The sequence below is a fragment of the Cyprinus carpio genome, chromosome A18, assembly GCF_018340385.1.
Source record: "Cyprinus carpio isolate SPL01 chromosome A18, ASM1834038v1, whole genome shotgun sequence".
Lineage (NCBI taxonomy): Eukaryota > Metazoa > Chordata > Actinopteri > Cypriniformes > Cyprinidae > Cyprinus > Cyprinus carpio.
This window is the reverse complement of record NC_056589.1, coordinates 15,126,939-15,139,659: the sequence shown is the minus strand read 5'-3', so window position 1 is coordinate 15,139,659 and position 12,721 is coordinate 15,126,939. Positions and strand designations below refer to the sequence as shown.

The following is a 12,721-nucleotide window of genomic DNA, read 5'->3' as shown; positions in this document are numbered from 1 at the left end:
TCCAGTTTACTTTGCATTCCAATCATTCCTCTGCACTAAAGACACCGGTTTGTTCAGCCCTCATTCATAATGAACTCTTCGCAACACACTGAACATTATTAGTCTGCATAACGCTTCAATCACCAGCATTTATTACATACTTAAACCCACCGTGCTCTCCATAAAACAGGCCTCAAGACCATAAAACATTTTCTTATAGGCTACGTACAGTAAGCACTTCACTATATCAGTGATTACATTTGTTGAGCATTTTTATTGTTTAAAATACAATTTACAAACCTCTAAATCTAATCAGAATAAATCTCAAACACAACAATCATCATGTCATGTAACAGTTGAGTCAGCCTCACACAGTAAGTTTGTTCAGCTCATTATTAGCAAAAAAATAAAAAAAATAAATCACAGCTAGTAAACAATGTCATTACTAACAGCATCATCATCATCTGTGGGGAGAAATTAACAGGACACAAACCACATCATTACAGTAACAGTATGCTGTATATACTTACTAATAGCTCAGTTTGGAGTGGAACGTCTGAGGGTAATAATACACACAAATGACCGTTTCACAAAGCATGTGTCACACTAACATCACCATCAATAAATATTAATGTAATTTGTGGAGAAATAAGAAATCAATGCTGAACATTTACAGTGATTTGAAAACCCATATTCTAAAGATACTTAATGAAGAACACTTGATGTTGATGAGATAAGAAAAATCATGGGAATCATTCAATATTTTCATGCTTTAAAATGAAGAATCCCTAGTGACTGGATTGATAATATTATGCCAATGTACTGATACTGTATTTATGGGCTGCTCTTTTTCTGAACATTCCTTCTTTTACATGGTTTTCCAAGGCACAAAATGACAGTACAGAGGCCTCTAGTGGCAAATGTTGAGGATAATATCTTTCACTATTTGTGCTTTTTAATGCAACAAAACCATATTCAGACAAACTGACACATGCAAGATGTTTCCCAGTTGTGTCCCCTCACAGCTCATGGATTATTTCTCATAGAGATCAAGTGGGTAATGCTCTTTATACTGCTGGATATGCCGCCACATGCCGTCTCTCTGCTTGGCTATAGGAGGAATCATCTCATCGTAGACGTCAGTGAACAGCAGCTCGGGATTGGGTTTCAGACGTCTCTCGGCTCTTTCGAAGGCCTCCATGACGAGTTTTCGGGACTGCTTCCTCCAGGCCTTCTCCTCGTCCTCGCCCCACCAGTCTCGGGCGGTCATGTAGTGTCGCAGGCGAGAGATGGGGTGGTCCTGCTTGTCCCAGTAGTTCACCTCGTCGACTGAGCGGTACGCAGAGCTGTCGTCACTGGTGCTGTGATGACCGATCCTGGAGGGGGAAGAGCAAATAAAGGCTTTGCTTATTTCACAACAATAGGGGAGCAATGAAATTGTGGTAAAAAAATAAATAAATAAATGTTTGGCCAAAAGATAAGATTAGCAGAAAACGCTACTCTAGCTAACAGGATCACATTGTTCTAAGACTGTGAGTGACTTTGGATTGGAGTGGATAGAGAACTCTAAGAAATTTGTCTTTGACATGTCTTTGGAAAATTGTGCAATTAAAGGGATACTCCACCCCAAAATGAAAATTTTGTCATTAATCACTTACCCCCATGTCGTTCCAAACTCATCCAACCCTGTTCGTCTTCAGAACACAATTTAAGATATTTTGGATGAAAACTTGGAGGCTTGTGACTGTCCCATAGACTGCCAAGAAAGTTACACTGTCAAGGTTACGGTTGAACCACTGATGGCAGATGGACTATTCTGACAATGCTTTTTATACTTTCCTGGAACTTGACAGTGTAACTTTCTCGGCAGTCTATGGGACAGTCACAGGCCTCTGTTTTCATCCAAAATATCTTAAATTGTGTTCCGAAGACGAACAAAGCTTTTACCGGTTTGGAACGACATGGGGGTAAGTGATTAATGACAAAATTTTCATTTTGGGATGGAGTATCCCTTTAAGTACAAAAACTGCTATTATGAAACAGGGTATGTCCATATAGACAAATATTTGTTAAGATCTTCGTGCGGTGATGGCAGATATAAATCAACGATTGTGTGTGATTGAACAGCCTGCAGTCTGCACCCATCCCACATTTAAGCCGGGAAAACCCGTATGTAGAGGTTTGTGCATCCATGGTCTAAAGGTATTTCTCTTTTTTTTTGGGAAACATTAGAACAAAAATCTGTATACTTATAAATTACAGCCTTTTTTGTGTATTTATTTGTATGTCCTTTGATGTGGACCTTTGAGGCTGAAAAAAAAATCTATATATACATAAATATTCACATATTTTACACAGCTCTTTTGTATTTTTTTGTATGTTTTTTGATTTGGGAGTTTGAGAGTGGATTCTGAAAATAAAAAGTCCATTCATTTTCTACATAGGGAAATTGAAAACTTTCAAAGAAAGGTCTACTGTAAGCTTAGAGGTTGTTAACTGATGGTAGACGCTTTTGTTGAAGGCATCTGTTCAAATGATCTTAACTTATTTTTAAATCAGTCACAAGTCATTTTTTAAACAGCAGAATTCATGGTTTAATGTTTAAAACTGTATCAGTGTGAGTGTGAGTGAGTTTATTTATTTATTTTTTATTTAATTATTTATTTGTTTGGTGGATGTGTGTTTATTTGTATGTATGTGTTTTATTTATTAAATTTTTGTCTTGTTCCTCTTGGCTCAACGCTGCTTGTTAGGAACTGTTTTTATTAAAGAAAAATGAATTAATACTTTCATTCAACAAGGCTGAATAATTGATCAAAAGTGGCAATAAAGACTTTTATATTGCTCCAAAACATTTCTACTTCAAATAAATGCTGTTCTTTCGATTCATCAAAGAATAATGAAAAAATGTAACATAGTTTCCACAAAACCATTAAGCAGTACAACTATTTCAAGCTGTTTTCAAAACTGATAATAATTAGAATCGTTCTCCAGCACCAAATCAGCATATCAGAATGATTTCCGAAGGATTGTTGAAATTATTTCTGTTACTCCATTCCTTGGGTATTTCCTTGAATAATGACCATATATTACAAAGCAGTTATCAGAAGTGGGCCTCTCAGGAACTTGAGAAATCAAATCTACATAAAGAGGAAGATCAAATTTACATTGGTAATAAATGGACAAACAGAATCCAAACCCCAAAGGGAAAACTATAATCTGCTTAAAATGCTGTTTCTGTGTGAGAAACTTGCAAACCTAACACACGTTTTTCATGCAATAGGCAAGTAGTTCTCCCATGCACATTTTATGCTGTTTCATAAAAGCCTACGCTGCAAAACACTGTGTTGATAAATAGGTTTACAGTGCATCTCAATAGTGTTTTCTGCTGAGTTAGCCACCCTACACACAGTAATAACAGCCTCTACCCCAAATGGCACCCTTGTGGTCTCCTCAAAGTCTACACTGTGCCAAAATGAGCTGCTTATAGCTAACAGAATGCAGAGGAAGTTGTACTTCCTAAAATTCAGCCAGTTGAATTCATTTGGTTTATGTGAGGATAAACTCTACCTGTAGGTCATGGCTTCAATGAGGAAGGGCTGGTTTTCAGCCACCGCTCTACGTCGTGCTTCCTTCGTGGCATTGTACACTGCAAAAACATCGTTTCCATCTACACGTATCGACATCAGTCCATACCCTGGACCTCGAGCAGCTATGGACAAAAAAGGGAGAAAAAAAAACACATAAGACACATGAATGACAAACGAAACGCAGCGACTCATATGGGAGTCTGTGACATATATACTTACCAATACCATCTCCTCTGTACTGCTCATTGGTCGGTGTGGAGATAGCATAACCATTGTTGCGGCAGAAGAATATGAGAGGACACTCAAGTGTGGCGGAGAAATTAAATCCAGCATGTGCGTCTCCCTCACTGGCGGCCCCCTCTCCAAAGTAACAGACCACCACACGGTTTGAGTTCTCCCTCTTTACTGCGTACGCCGCCCCGGCCGCTACAGCAGGTATAACAGATCAAAGTAGTTCTTTTTTTCAAATTTCCATCTAAAACAAATGCTGTTCTTTTTAACTTTCTATTCATCTGAGAATCCTGTAAAAAATGCATCATGGTTTATAAAACATTATTAAGCAGCACTATTGTTTTCACCATTGAAGATAAAAAGAAATGTTTCCTGAGCACCCAATCATCATTATCATGATTTCTGAAGGATCATGTGACACTGGAGACAGAAGTAATTGGCTGCTGCAAATTCTGCTCAACATATTACAATAGAAAACGGTTACTTTAAATTCTAATAATATTTCACCATATTACTGCGTATTAGATCAAATAAAGGCAGTCTTGGTGAGCATTAAGAACTTTCTTCAAAAACAACAACTAAAAAACAGCACCCAAACTTTTGCATGATAGTGTGTATAATATTTGTGATGACTGCTCTGTGGAACAGACGTGTTCACTTCTCACCTTGGGGGAGCTGAGTGGCAAGTGGTGAGGAGATGGTTACAAAATTGAGGTCTTTGCAGCCGTAGTGAACTGGCATTTGTCTCCCCTTGCCAAGGTCATCTGCATTGGCATAGCACTGTGCCATAAACAGATCCAGAGGGAAGCCTCTGTACATCAATACACCTGAGGAAATAAAAAAAAAAATACTATTATAATTGATCAAATATTACTTAATAAAAATCACATTTAAATCAAATATCAATGCATAGATCTTTTTCTATCATATGAAATTTATTTAACAAAAATTCTGAAGAAAATAATGGAAAATTTCCACACCACAAGGATGCGCTGTTTCTATGTGTATTTAGCTTTGATTTGAAAGAAAACAGTGCATCCTTGTGGTGCGGATGGTACAGAAGAGCATACGCAGCATACAATGATATGGAGAGACACAGAGGAGACTGTTGACAAGGGAATTATTGAAAAAAGTCGTTGTTTTTGGTTTCTTCGCTTACAAAAAGCGTTCCCAGCTTCATATAACCCAGATTGCATGTCTGATGGCAGATGGAGTATTCTAACGACGACTTTCATACTTTTCTGGACCTTGAAACTGTTATTTACCTGGCAGTCTAAGGGACAGTCACAGGCCTCCCGGTTTTCATCCAAAATATCTTAAATTGTGTTCTAAAGACGAACGGAGCCTTTACAGGTTTGGAACGACATGGGGGTAAGTGATTAAAGACAAAATTTTCATTTTGGGGTGGAGTATCCCTTTAATGATGTCAGCGTGCTCAGGCCTAGAATGTTAAAGTGCAATGTTAGTGCGGGGGGGTGATTGTGCTTGAGCAAGTTACAAGGCTAACGTGTCTAGTGAGTGTACGCACGTATATTAACAACACTTGGAGAGCCACTATTGTATCTCCAGCTTGTAAGCATTCTCACCAGCTTCTCGGTATTGGCCGAAGACCAAATCAGTAGGTTCAAGAGCCGCAGCGCTTCCAATGTGTGTGCCCTCCTCACCATAATTGGTCATGTAGAAAGAGATACGCCCTTGAACACAAAAGCATCCCAAATTGAAGCATTATAAATGCTCAGATGTCATTTTAGATGGAATAAGCATTACATTAAAATATACTGCATCTCTCACCTGCCTTTGAGACTCATAAAGAATACGATCCATTGTGTTGAGTAATGTCATCTTCTGATAGAAATTCAAAACCATCTCTTTTGAAAGCTGAAACAGACAAGTAATTTTGTATTAAGTGCAAACTGATTAAGAAATCATCATTGACATGTTTTTTGTGAATACTATTTAGTAACCTGCTACTAGTATTTTCCACACATTAACTTTACCATATGGTAACAATAAAAGACTCCACACCTTAGGATCTTCAGACGGATTGATGATCTGGCCCTGTCTGTCCATCACCCTATACACAGGGATTCCTGAGATCACATTTGGCTGGATAAATTCCAGGTGATCAATAAACTCCGCCGAGGCCCCGGGAAACTGCGGCTTCTCTGCTGAAGAATCAAACGGCTGCTGGCGAAGAGCTCCCTGAAGACAAAGACAGAGGATCAGGGAGTAAAATACACAAGCAGCAGAGCAGCAGTTCATGAGACCATGCATTCTGAGATCTGATCACATACTTTAACAATCAGACAAAAACTGCTCAAAAATTCCCACAAAACCAGCCAGAGATATTATAGCTAAAACTAAAATCATAAAAAACATTTCGGTTACCTGAAATAATATAATAAAACATTTAAAAAATCAACTTATTTTAATATGAACTGGATGCACTAAAATAACTAAAAGTGAAACAAATATTAATAAAATCTATATAGACATATTTTTTTAAATAATAATAAAAATGACAAAACACAACACAACAACATTACTAAAACTTTAACTCAAATTAAAATGAAAACGGGAAATATAAAATTATAAACTAAAAAAAAAAAATAAGAGTATCTCAATGATATTAAAATAACACAGTTACACACAGAAATTTTGACCAGTAAGTTTTATTATCTAATGATCAGATCTTTTATTTACCCTTTGTTTTGGTTTAGAGGTAATATGGGCCATCTTATGACTTCGATGCAGAATTAAAAACAAAATGTAATGAGATAAAATGCAGATCCTTTAAAAAGTAGCACTAAAATACATACAGTATAAGATTAAATATTAAGAAAAACTGTAAAGTGTTCATATGAGATAATGCCTAGATATATTAATGTGCCTTGGAATTTGTTAGTGAGCAATGCACTTTGCATGAAAACAAAGATTATCTCAGTGATGTTCAAACAACTGTAAATGAATGTATGTGTATTGATGCACAACTTTATATCAGCAGGTAGATGTAGGATCACAGAGAATCTTAATGCACCGGAGACACTGTTTAATATACACTTTTAATGTAAGATCACCCAGTGCTGGGAAGAGAAAGAGAGAATATATTTCAGTGACACATGGCTGCAGAGATCAGCTTTGTTTCCCTCCACACCCCCCTGAACCAGCCAATCGGCTCTCAGTGTAAACTACAGCCTTGTGAAGGTTGAACAGTCCACTACCTACAACATTACACAGAGATCTGACCAATAGTTATTAGATTAAAACAATTACTAACTTTAGAAAGTTTAGATTGCATGATCAGATGCAACTATGTACCATTTCCAGATCAGAAGAGGAATACCTATACATAAATACTCAAAGACTTAACATTATTTTAAGACAAATATCATCCGTTTTATTTTAGGGTGATCACTATTGGTATAAGTTCCATACAATCCAAATTACACCAACGTTTTGAGGTTCGCGCAGCTACACAGTTTGTCTGATTAGCAACTTTTGCTAATGAGAAAAGTCCGTTCGAGCACTATATACACGTAAAACTCACATTTACGCGGAATGCTCTTTGCTGGAGAAACGTAGTTGCTTTTAACGAAGCATTTTGACGAATTGCGTGAAGTCCAATCCCGTATAACTTCTTGACACCTCTAGCAGCCGCCATCTTTACGTCAAGTGCGTGCGTGTCTCGCGTCTGTTCTTGCCTGTGAAAATCCCAGACAGCGCGCCCCCTGCTGGACAATGTCATACAACACAAACTTTCATCCCATTTTTTACGTTTATATCTTGGAAATGTATAATTGTAATTACATATTCAATTTTATTGAAAATGAATTCCTCTGTACAACTACAATTTCGCTGCAGATGCATTTTGATTAAACCGGTCAAGGGTTTCTGGCAGCGTGGTCATAGCGATCGTCTCTCCGCTAGAGGGAGAACGTAAGCCATGTCGTCATTATGGTGCGCTCAAAACAATGACGCTTATGAGCGCGACGAAAGGGTTGTGCGCGAGGACCATGATGGAGTTAGATCAAAGTTATTCAGTTTTAAGAGAATATGGAAGTGAACAGAGTTTGTTATCCAAGCCTGACGGATCTTCCACTTTTGTTCAAGGTATTTATGTCAGTATGTAACTGATTTATTTCTTTTGTTCAGCGCAAGTGGCTGCCTGTCAAGCTTATGTCCAGAAATCTATTTGATTCATTCATATCTGTATCGTTCTGAATTTGTAAATGTATTTTCAGGTGATACTAGTATCCTGGCTGGAGTTTATGGACCAGCTGAGGTTAAAGTCAGTAAGGAAATCTATGACCGAGCTACTGTAGAGGTTCTTATCCAGCCCAAAATGGGGCTCCCAGGTATGCATTTTCTAAATCAATTTATTTGCATTAGTCTTCTGCTGTACATATTCATAATTAATTATATAAACGTTTAATACAGCTTCCCCTTTCCCGCGTACATTAAAATGTGTTCTGTTTAATTAAATGAATTAATTTTTTCTGAGTAAAAATAGTGACAATCATTTTACGATGATTTACAGAAGACACCACAGTCATTGAGTATAATAATAGTTCATATACCAAAACATCTTGTCAGGCATATTTAGAAGAAGAATCATTAGATGACATTAATAGACTCTTAATATATTTTAATATGTACGTCAGAATAAGTGTTTTCATTTTTATTTAATTTCATTTCCACAAAAGTTATTTTACCTTTTTTTTTTGTTTTTTTTTAGACGATTGTTGTTTTTTGTTTCAATTAAAATTAACAAAAGAGCAATGATATGCAAATGCTATGACAAGTCTCAGTTAGCCTAATGCAGTACACGTAGCAAGGATATATGGAATAACACGAGGTTATGTAAATAATTACAGAATAAGTATTTCTGGGTGAACTACTTCTTTAACGAATGTTGCAAGAGGTTGCTATTAACACAGTGTAGCCTGTAACATTAGAAAAAATACATTGAATAAAACATTCAAATACAATTCTCACTGATATAAAGAGTACTGCGTATATAATTTTGAATTACAGTGTTAAACATTTTGTTTTAAAACGTCAAAACATTAATTATGCATTTGTAACGGCAGGTTAAATGCATTAATGTCCTGCATTAATCAGTTCATTAAAGGTACTTGCATTCTTTGTATATCAAATCGCTCTGTAAATTTAATTTGATGCAGACACCAAAATGGGTATGTTTGTATATAATATTTTATTTTTTAAATCTAAAATATAATGTAATTATTATGTAAAAGAATTAGAATAAAAAAAAAGTGAGGAACTGACCCTTCAGAGGGCCTCGGAAAGAATCTTAAAACTACATTTCAGGAAAGCATGCCACTAAATTCACATTTAGTTAGTATTTCAGCCAGGTGAGTGTGTGTGTGTGTGTGTGTGTGTGTTTGTTTTTTTTTTTTTGTTTGTGTGTGTTTTTTTTGTTTGGCTCTTACCTACCCACAAATTGTTTGAACAGCTGTTAAAAATTAATAATCGTGCAGATTGCATGACTAATAATCATCTCAGGTGTTTAATAATAAGTGTCTTTCATTCGGTAATTACGTTGTTCAAACACTCCTGTCAACAGACACCTTCAGTACTGTTTTTCATCACGGCCTGCACTTCCAGTTCTCTCTGTTAGGTGGCAGTCTGGTACAGACCCAGTTTTCCTCTCATGTTGTTGTGTTCCTTTAGGAGTGCGAGAGCGTGCGAGAGAGCAGTGTGTTCGTGAGACGTGCGAGGCCGCTCTTCTGCTGACGCTTCATCCTCGTTCTTCTGTCACAGTCATCCTGCAGGTCATCCACGATGATGGCTCTGTATCCTAAACACCAGCAAAACTAGTGCTAATATGTGATAAATTAAGAAAAGGGTATATGTGATGCATCTGTGTTATTTGGCTTTAACTTACTGTTGAACAGAAGAATTCTTAGGGAAACGTTGCTATAATGGCAATGCTGTACCACAATGGAAAATTGTTTATAAAAAAACAAAAAGGCAAATTCATCCTCCCTCTCATCACATGGAAGAACTAACTCCGGACACTTCCTATTAGCCTTTCCGTAAAATATTGCTGCATTCATTTTCAGCAAAGAAGAAATAATTTTATTTATACATAAATACAACTATACTATAATAAACACTTCAAATGAATAACTGCAATCATATTATTGATGCTACTATCTATAAAAAATCCCAATGGGGAAATACATACATTACTGCAAATCTACACAGCGTTGCCATATGGAAACATTTTCTCAATTTACGGTAAAACTATGTTAGACAAAGTTAAATTGTGAATAAAAATATCTAATTTACTTAACAAAGATGCTGAGAAGAGATGTTTAGAAATGAAGTTAATAGAGCACTTCAACAGGTGTCTTCCGCTTGACGGGAAATAAAGTGTTTTGGTAGAAATTAATTCTTACCGTAAGGCAACTGTACCATAAAGGGTTAAAAATGTATCCCTGTTTACACAAAAATGTTAAATGGCACAACTGTTTTCAATGCTGACAATAATAAGAAATGTTTCTTGAGCAGCAAATCAGCATATTATAATAATTTCTGAAGGATCATGTGACACTGAAGACTTTGTCCAAAACATAAAGAATCGTGTTGACCCCAAATTAGTTTTTTTCTGCCCATTCACACTTAGTGTCCTTACAGTACGGGTCCTTATCTAACTGTCAGCTGCTGTCGTGCTGTCTGAACGCTGCCTGTATGGCTCTAATGGATGCCGGGCTGCCCATGAGCCACCTTTTTTGTAGTGTGACCTGTGCTATTAGCAAAGAAGGCCAGATAATCATTGATCCCACGGCTCGGCAGGAGAAGGTATACCTCACTTCCTGTTCCCTAGGGCTGGCACAAACCATAGCGCACAGGTTAAGCTCTTGATCTGTCTTTTATGTTTTCTTTTCCAGGAATGTCGAGCATTGTTAACATTTGCTATTGATAGCGCTGAGTGCAATGTCTTGATGTCATCGACCACAGGCTCTTTTTCAGTCCAGGAGGTGAGATCGAATGCAGCATTTCATTCTCGCGTGTGATTCATTGCTCTGTTTGTGGCGATGATACATAGGTACTTGTGTGTGTTTCATAACCTGCTTGAATTTTCTACAAGGCAGTGACATAAATGTGTTTTCTTCCTACACAGCTGCAGCAGTGCATCGCAATCAGTCAAAAGGCTTCTGAACAAATCTTCCAGTTTTATAGGGATTCTGTCAAACGGCGATATTCAAAGATAAAATAAAACATGCTTTATATGATTTTTACCTTGAGTTTGCGTCATCGTTTTCTCACTAAATAAGAATATGAATAGGACCTGTTTGTGTGTGTGTGTGTGTACATTTAGTTATTTTAATTTACAGTGAATTATATTGTGCTAAAACATAGCACATGCATTCATATGCAATGATAATTGTCAAAAAATCATGTATATGTGTGTGTTATGCTTTTACCCACATAGCTTTACAGAGCAATTGTTGGACTCCAAGATGTTTTTATTTTTTTTTATCATTTCAAGATTAAATTTTCTAGCTCATGGCATTTTAATTTGCATATTATTTTGTGTTTGGAACTGCAAAGAAAAACTAAGTGTTTTTATGCTGTGCTAATAATAAAAAAAATGAAGAGATTTACTGTAAACAGCCATATTGCTACCCAGGTGTGGTCGTTTCTGTCCGTTAATAGCTAATAAATAGCCAAAAAAGCTCTCAATAGAGTCAAAGTAAAATAGACCATAATGACTACTTTTTGTGTGTAACCCAAAGCAGGTTTGAACTTAAAATAGCAATTTAAGACCACTGCTTTGGGAACCGTAGCTTTCAAAATGAAAAAGTGCTAGAGATTTCCATTAGACTGTGTAAGCTGGGTCAGTGAGAAAATTACTTAGTATATTAATATATGCTGTTCACCGCAGTTGTGCTTGATCTTCCATTTAGTTCCTCTAGAGTGTAGATTGTAATGAGTATCATCAAGTTTTATAAAGACAAAACCAAATTAAAGTTTCAGTCAAGTGCATTTATTCGTTCATAACAGTTACCTTCAAAATCTATATATAGATTTACACAAGATTAATGTAGAGGAGGGATAAAATAATGACTGGAGAGGATTTCTCTGGTCTGAGACTCGACCGCAGCACTTTGACCTGTACACTGGAGGACTGTTTGTGGTGCTCTCCTGTGATCCCACACAGGCAATGATAACTTAGCGGAGGGGGCTGTGCTATCGCTCCTCTCCTCTGCTCGATGGAGCAGCTTGTTGTAGAAGTAATACATGATTTCCTACCATGATGTGACCCAATTTCTAACTGCGGGGAGCTCGAAGGGCACTTGCCAAGGCAGTTGATGCTGACCGCTGTTTTGCGGCTGTAATCTTTTGGAACAGGGCACATTTCAACATATAAATCGCATGTTTTCTGATTGTAGTTTCATGCACTTGACATCTGAATGTAGACTTTCTTCATAATGTACTGTACACTACCATTCAAATGTTTGGGGTCAGTAAGATTTTTTTTTTTTTTTTTTTTGAAAGACACTTATGCTCACCAAGGCTGCATTCACTTAATTAAAAATACGGTAAAATCAGTAATATTGTGAAATATTTTAACAATCTAAAATAAATGTTTTCTATTTGAATATATTTTAAAATGTAATTTATTTCTGTGATGGCAAAGCTGAATTTTCAACAGCCATTTGTTCAATCTTCAGTGTCACATGATCCTTCAGAAATCATTCTAACATTTTGATTTGCTGCGCAAAACATTTTAAAATGTAGAAAATAATGTTTTTTTGTTTTTTTTTGTGGAAACCATTGATCTTAAATTTTGAGTTGGAATTAATTTTTGTTTTTTGTTTTTAACTGTCCCCAAACATTTGAATGGTTGTGTGTTGTATTTCAGGCTTTTATATATTGTCTAGTTTAGT

At 36.4% G+C, this 12,721-nt stretch overlaps 2 protein-coding genes across 2 annotated transcripts; one reads left to right on the top strand and one right to left on the bottom strand.

The window, feature by feature from the left end:
- Positions 1-233: 233 nt before the first annotated feature.
- Positions 234-7,502, bottom strand: LOC109110630 (2-oxoisovalerate dehydrogenase subunit alpha, mitochondrial-like). The gene is made up of 8 exons (XM_042775110.1): positions 7,348-7,502; positions 5,826-6,002; positions 5,592-5,678; positions 5,387-5,495; positions 4,466-4,627; positions 3,789-3,995; positions 3,550-3,691; positions 234-1,355 (listed from the first exon to the last, which is right to left on the bottom strand). The coding sequence occupies exons 1-8, from the start codon at positions 7,459-7,461 to the stop codon at positions 1,013-1,015; spliced, it is 1,341 nt and encodes a 446-aa protein (XP_042631044.1). The 5' UTR covers positions 7,462-7,502; the 3' UTR covers positions 234-1,012.
- Positions 7,503-7,751: 249 nt separating this feature from the next.
- LOC109110219 (exosome complex component RRP46-like) lies at positions 7,752-11,068 on the top strand. The gene is made up of 6 exons (XM_019123261.2): positions 7,752-7,910; positions 8,042-8,155; positions 9,495-9,616; positions 10,488-10,628; positions 10,718-10,807; positions 10,951-11,068. Exons 1-6 carry the CDS (start codon positions 7,772-7,774, stop codon positions 11,044-11,046), a joined length of 702 nt encoding a protein of 233 aa, XP_018978806.1. The 5' UTR covers positions 7,752-7,771; the 3' UTR covers positions 11,047-11,068.
- Positions 11,069-12,721: the final 1,653 nt, after the last annotated feature.

Bases quoted from the DNA above. Each gene is read 5' to 3' on its own strand.
- LOC109110630 (XM_042775110.1), bottom strand. From the start codon at position 7,461: ATGGCGGCTGCTAGAGGTGTCAAGAAGTTATACGGGATTGGACTTCAC. The intron at 4,628-5,386 runs GTGAGAATGCTT...TTATTTCCTCAG, and splicing joins CGGCCAATACCGAGAAGCTG to GTGTATTGATGTACAGAGGC. The intron at 1,356-3,549 runs GTAGAGTTTATC...TTCCCCCTCCAG, and splicing joins ATTGAAGCCATGACCTACAG to GATCGGTCATCACAGCACCA.
- LOC109110219 (XM_019123261.2), top strand. From the start codon at position 7,772: ATGACGCTTATGAGCGCGACGAAAGGGTTGTGCGCGAGGACCATGATG. The intron at 8,156-9,494 runs GTATGCATTTTC...GTGTTCCTTTAG, and splicing joins GCCCAAAATGGGGCTCCCAG to GAGTGCGAGAGCGTGCGAGA. The intron at 9,617-10,487 runs GTATCCTAAACA...TCTAACTGTCAG, and splicing joins TCATCCACGATGATGGCTCT to CTGCTGTCGTGCTGTCTGAA.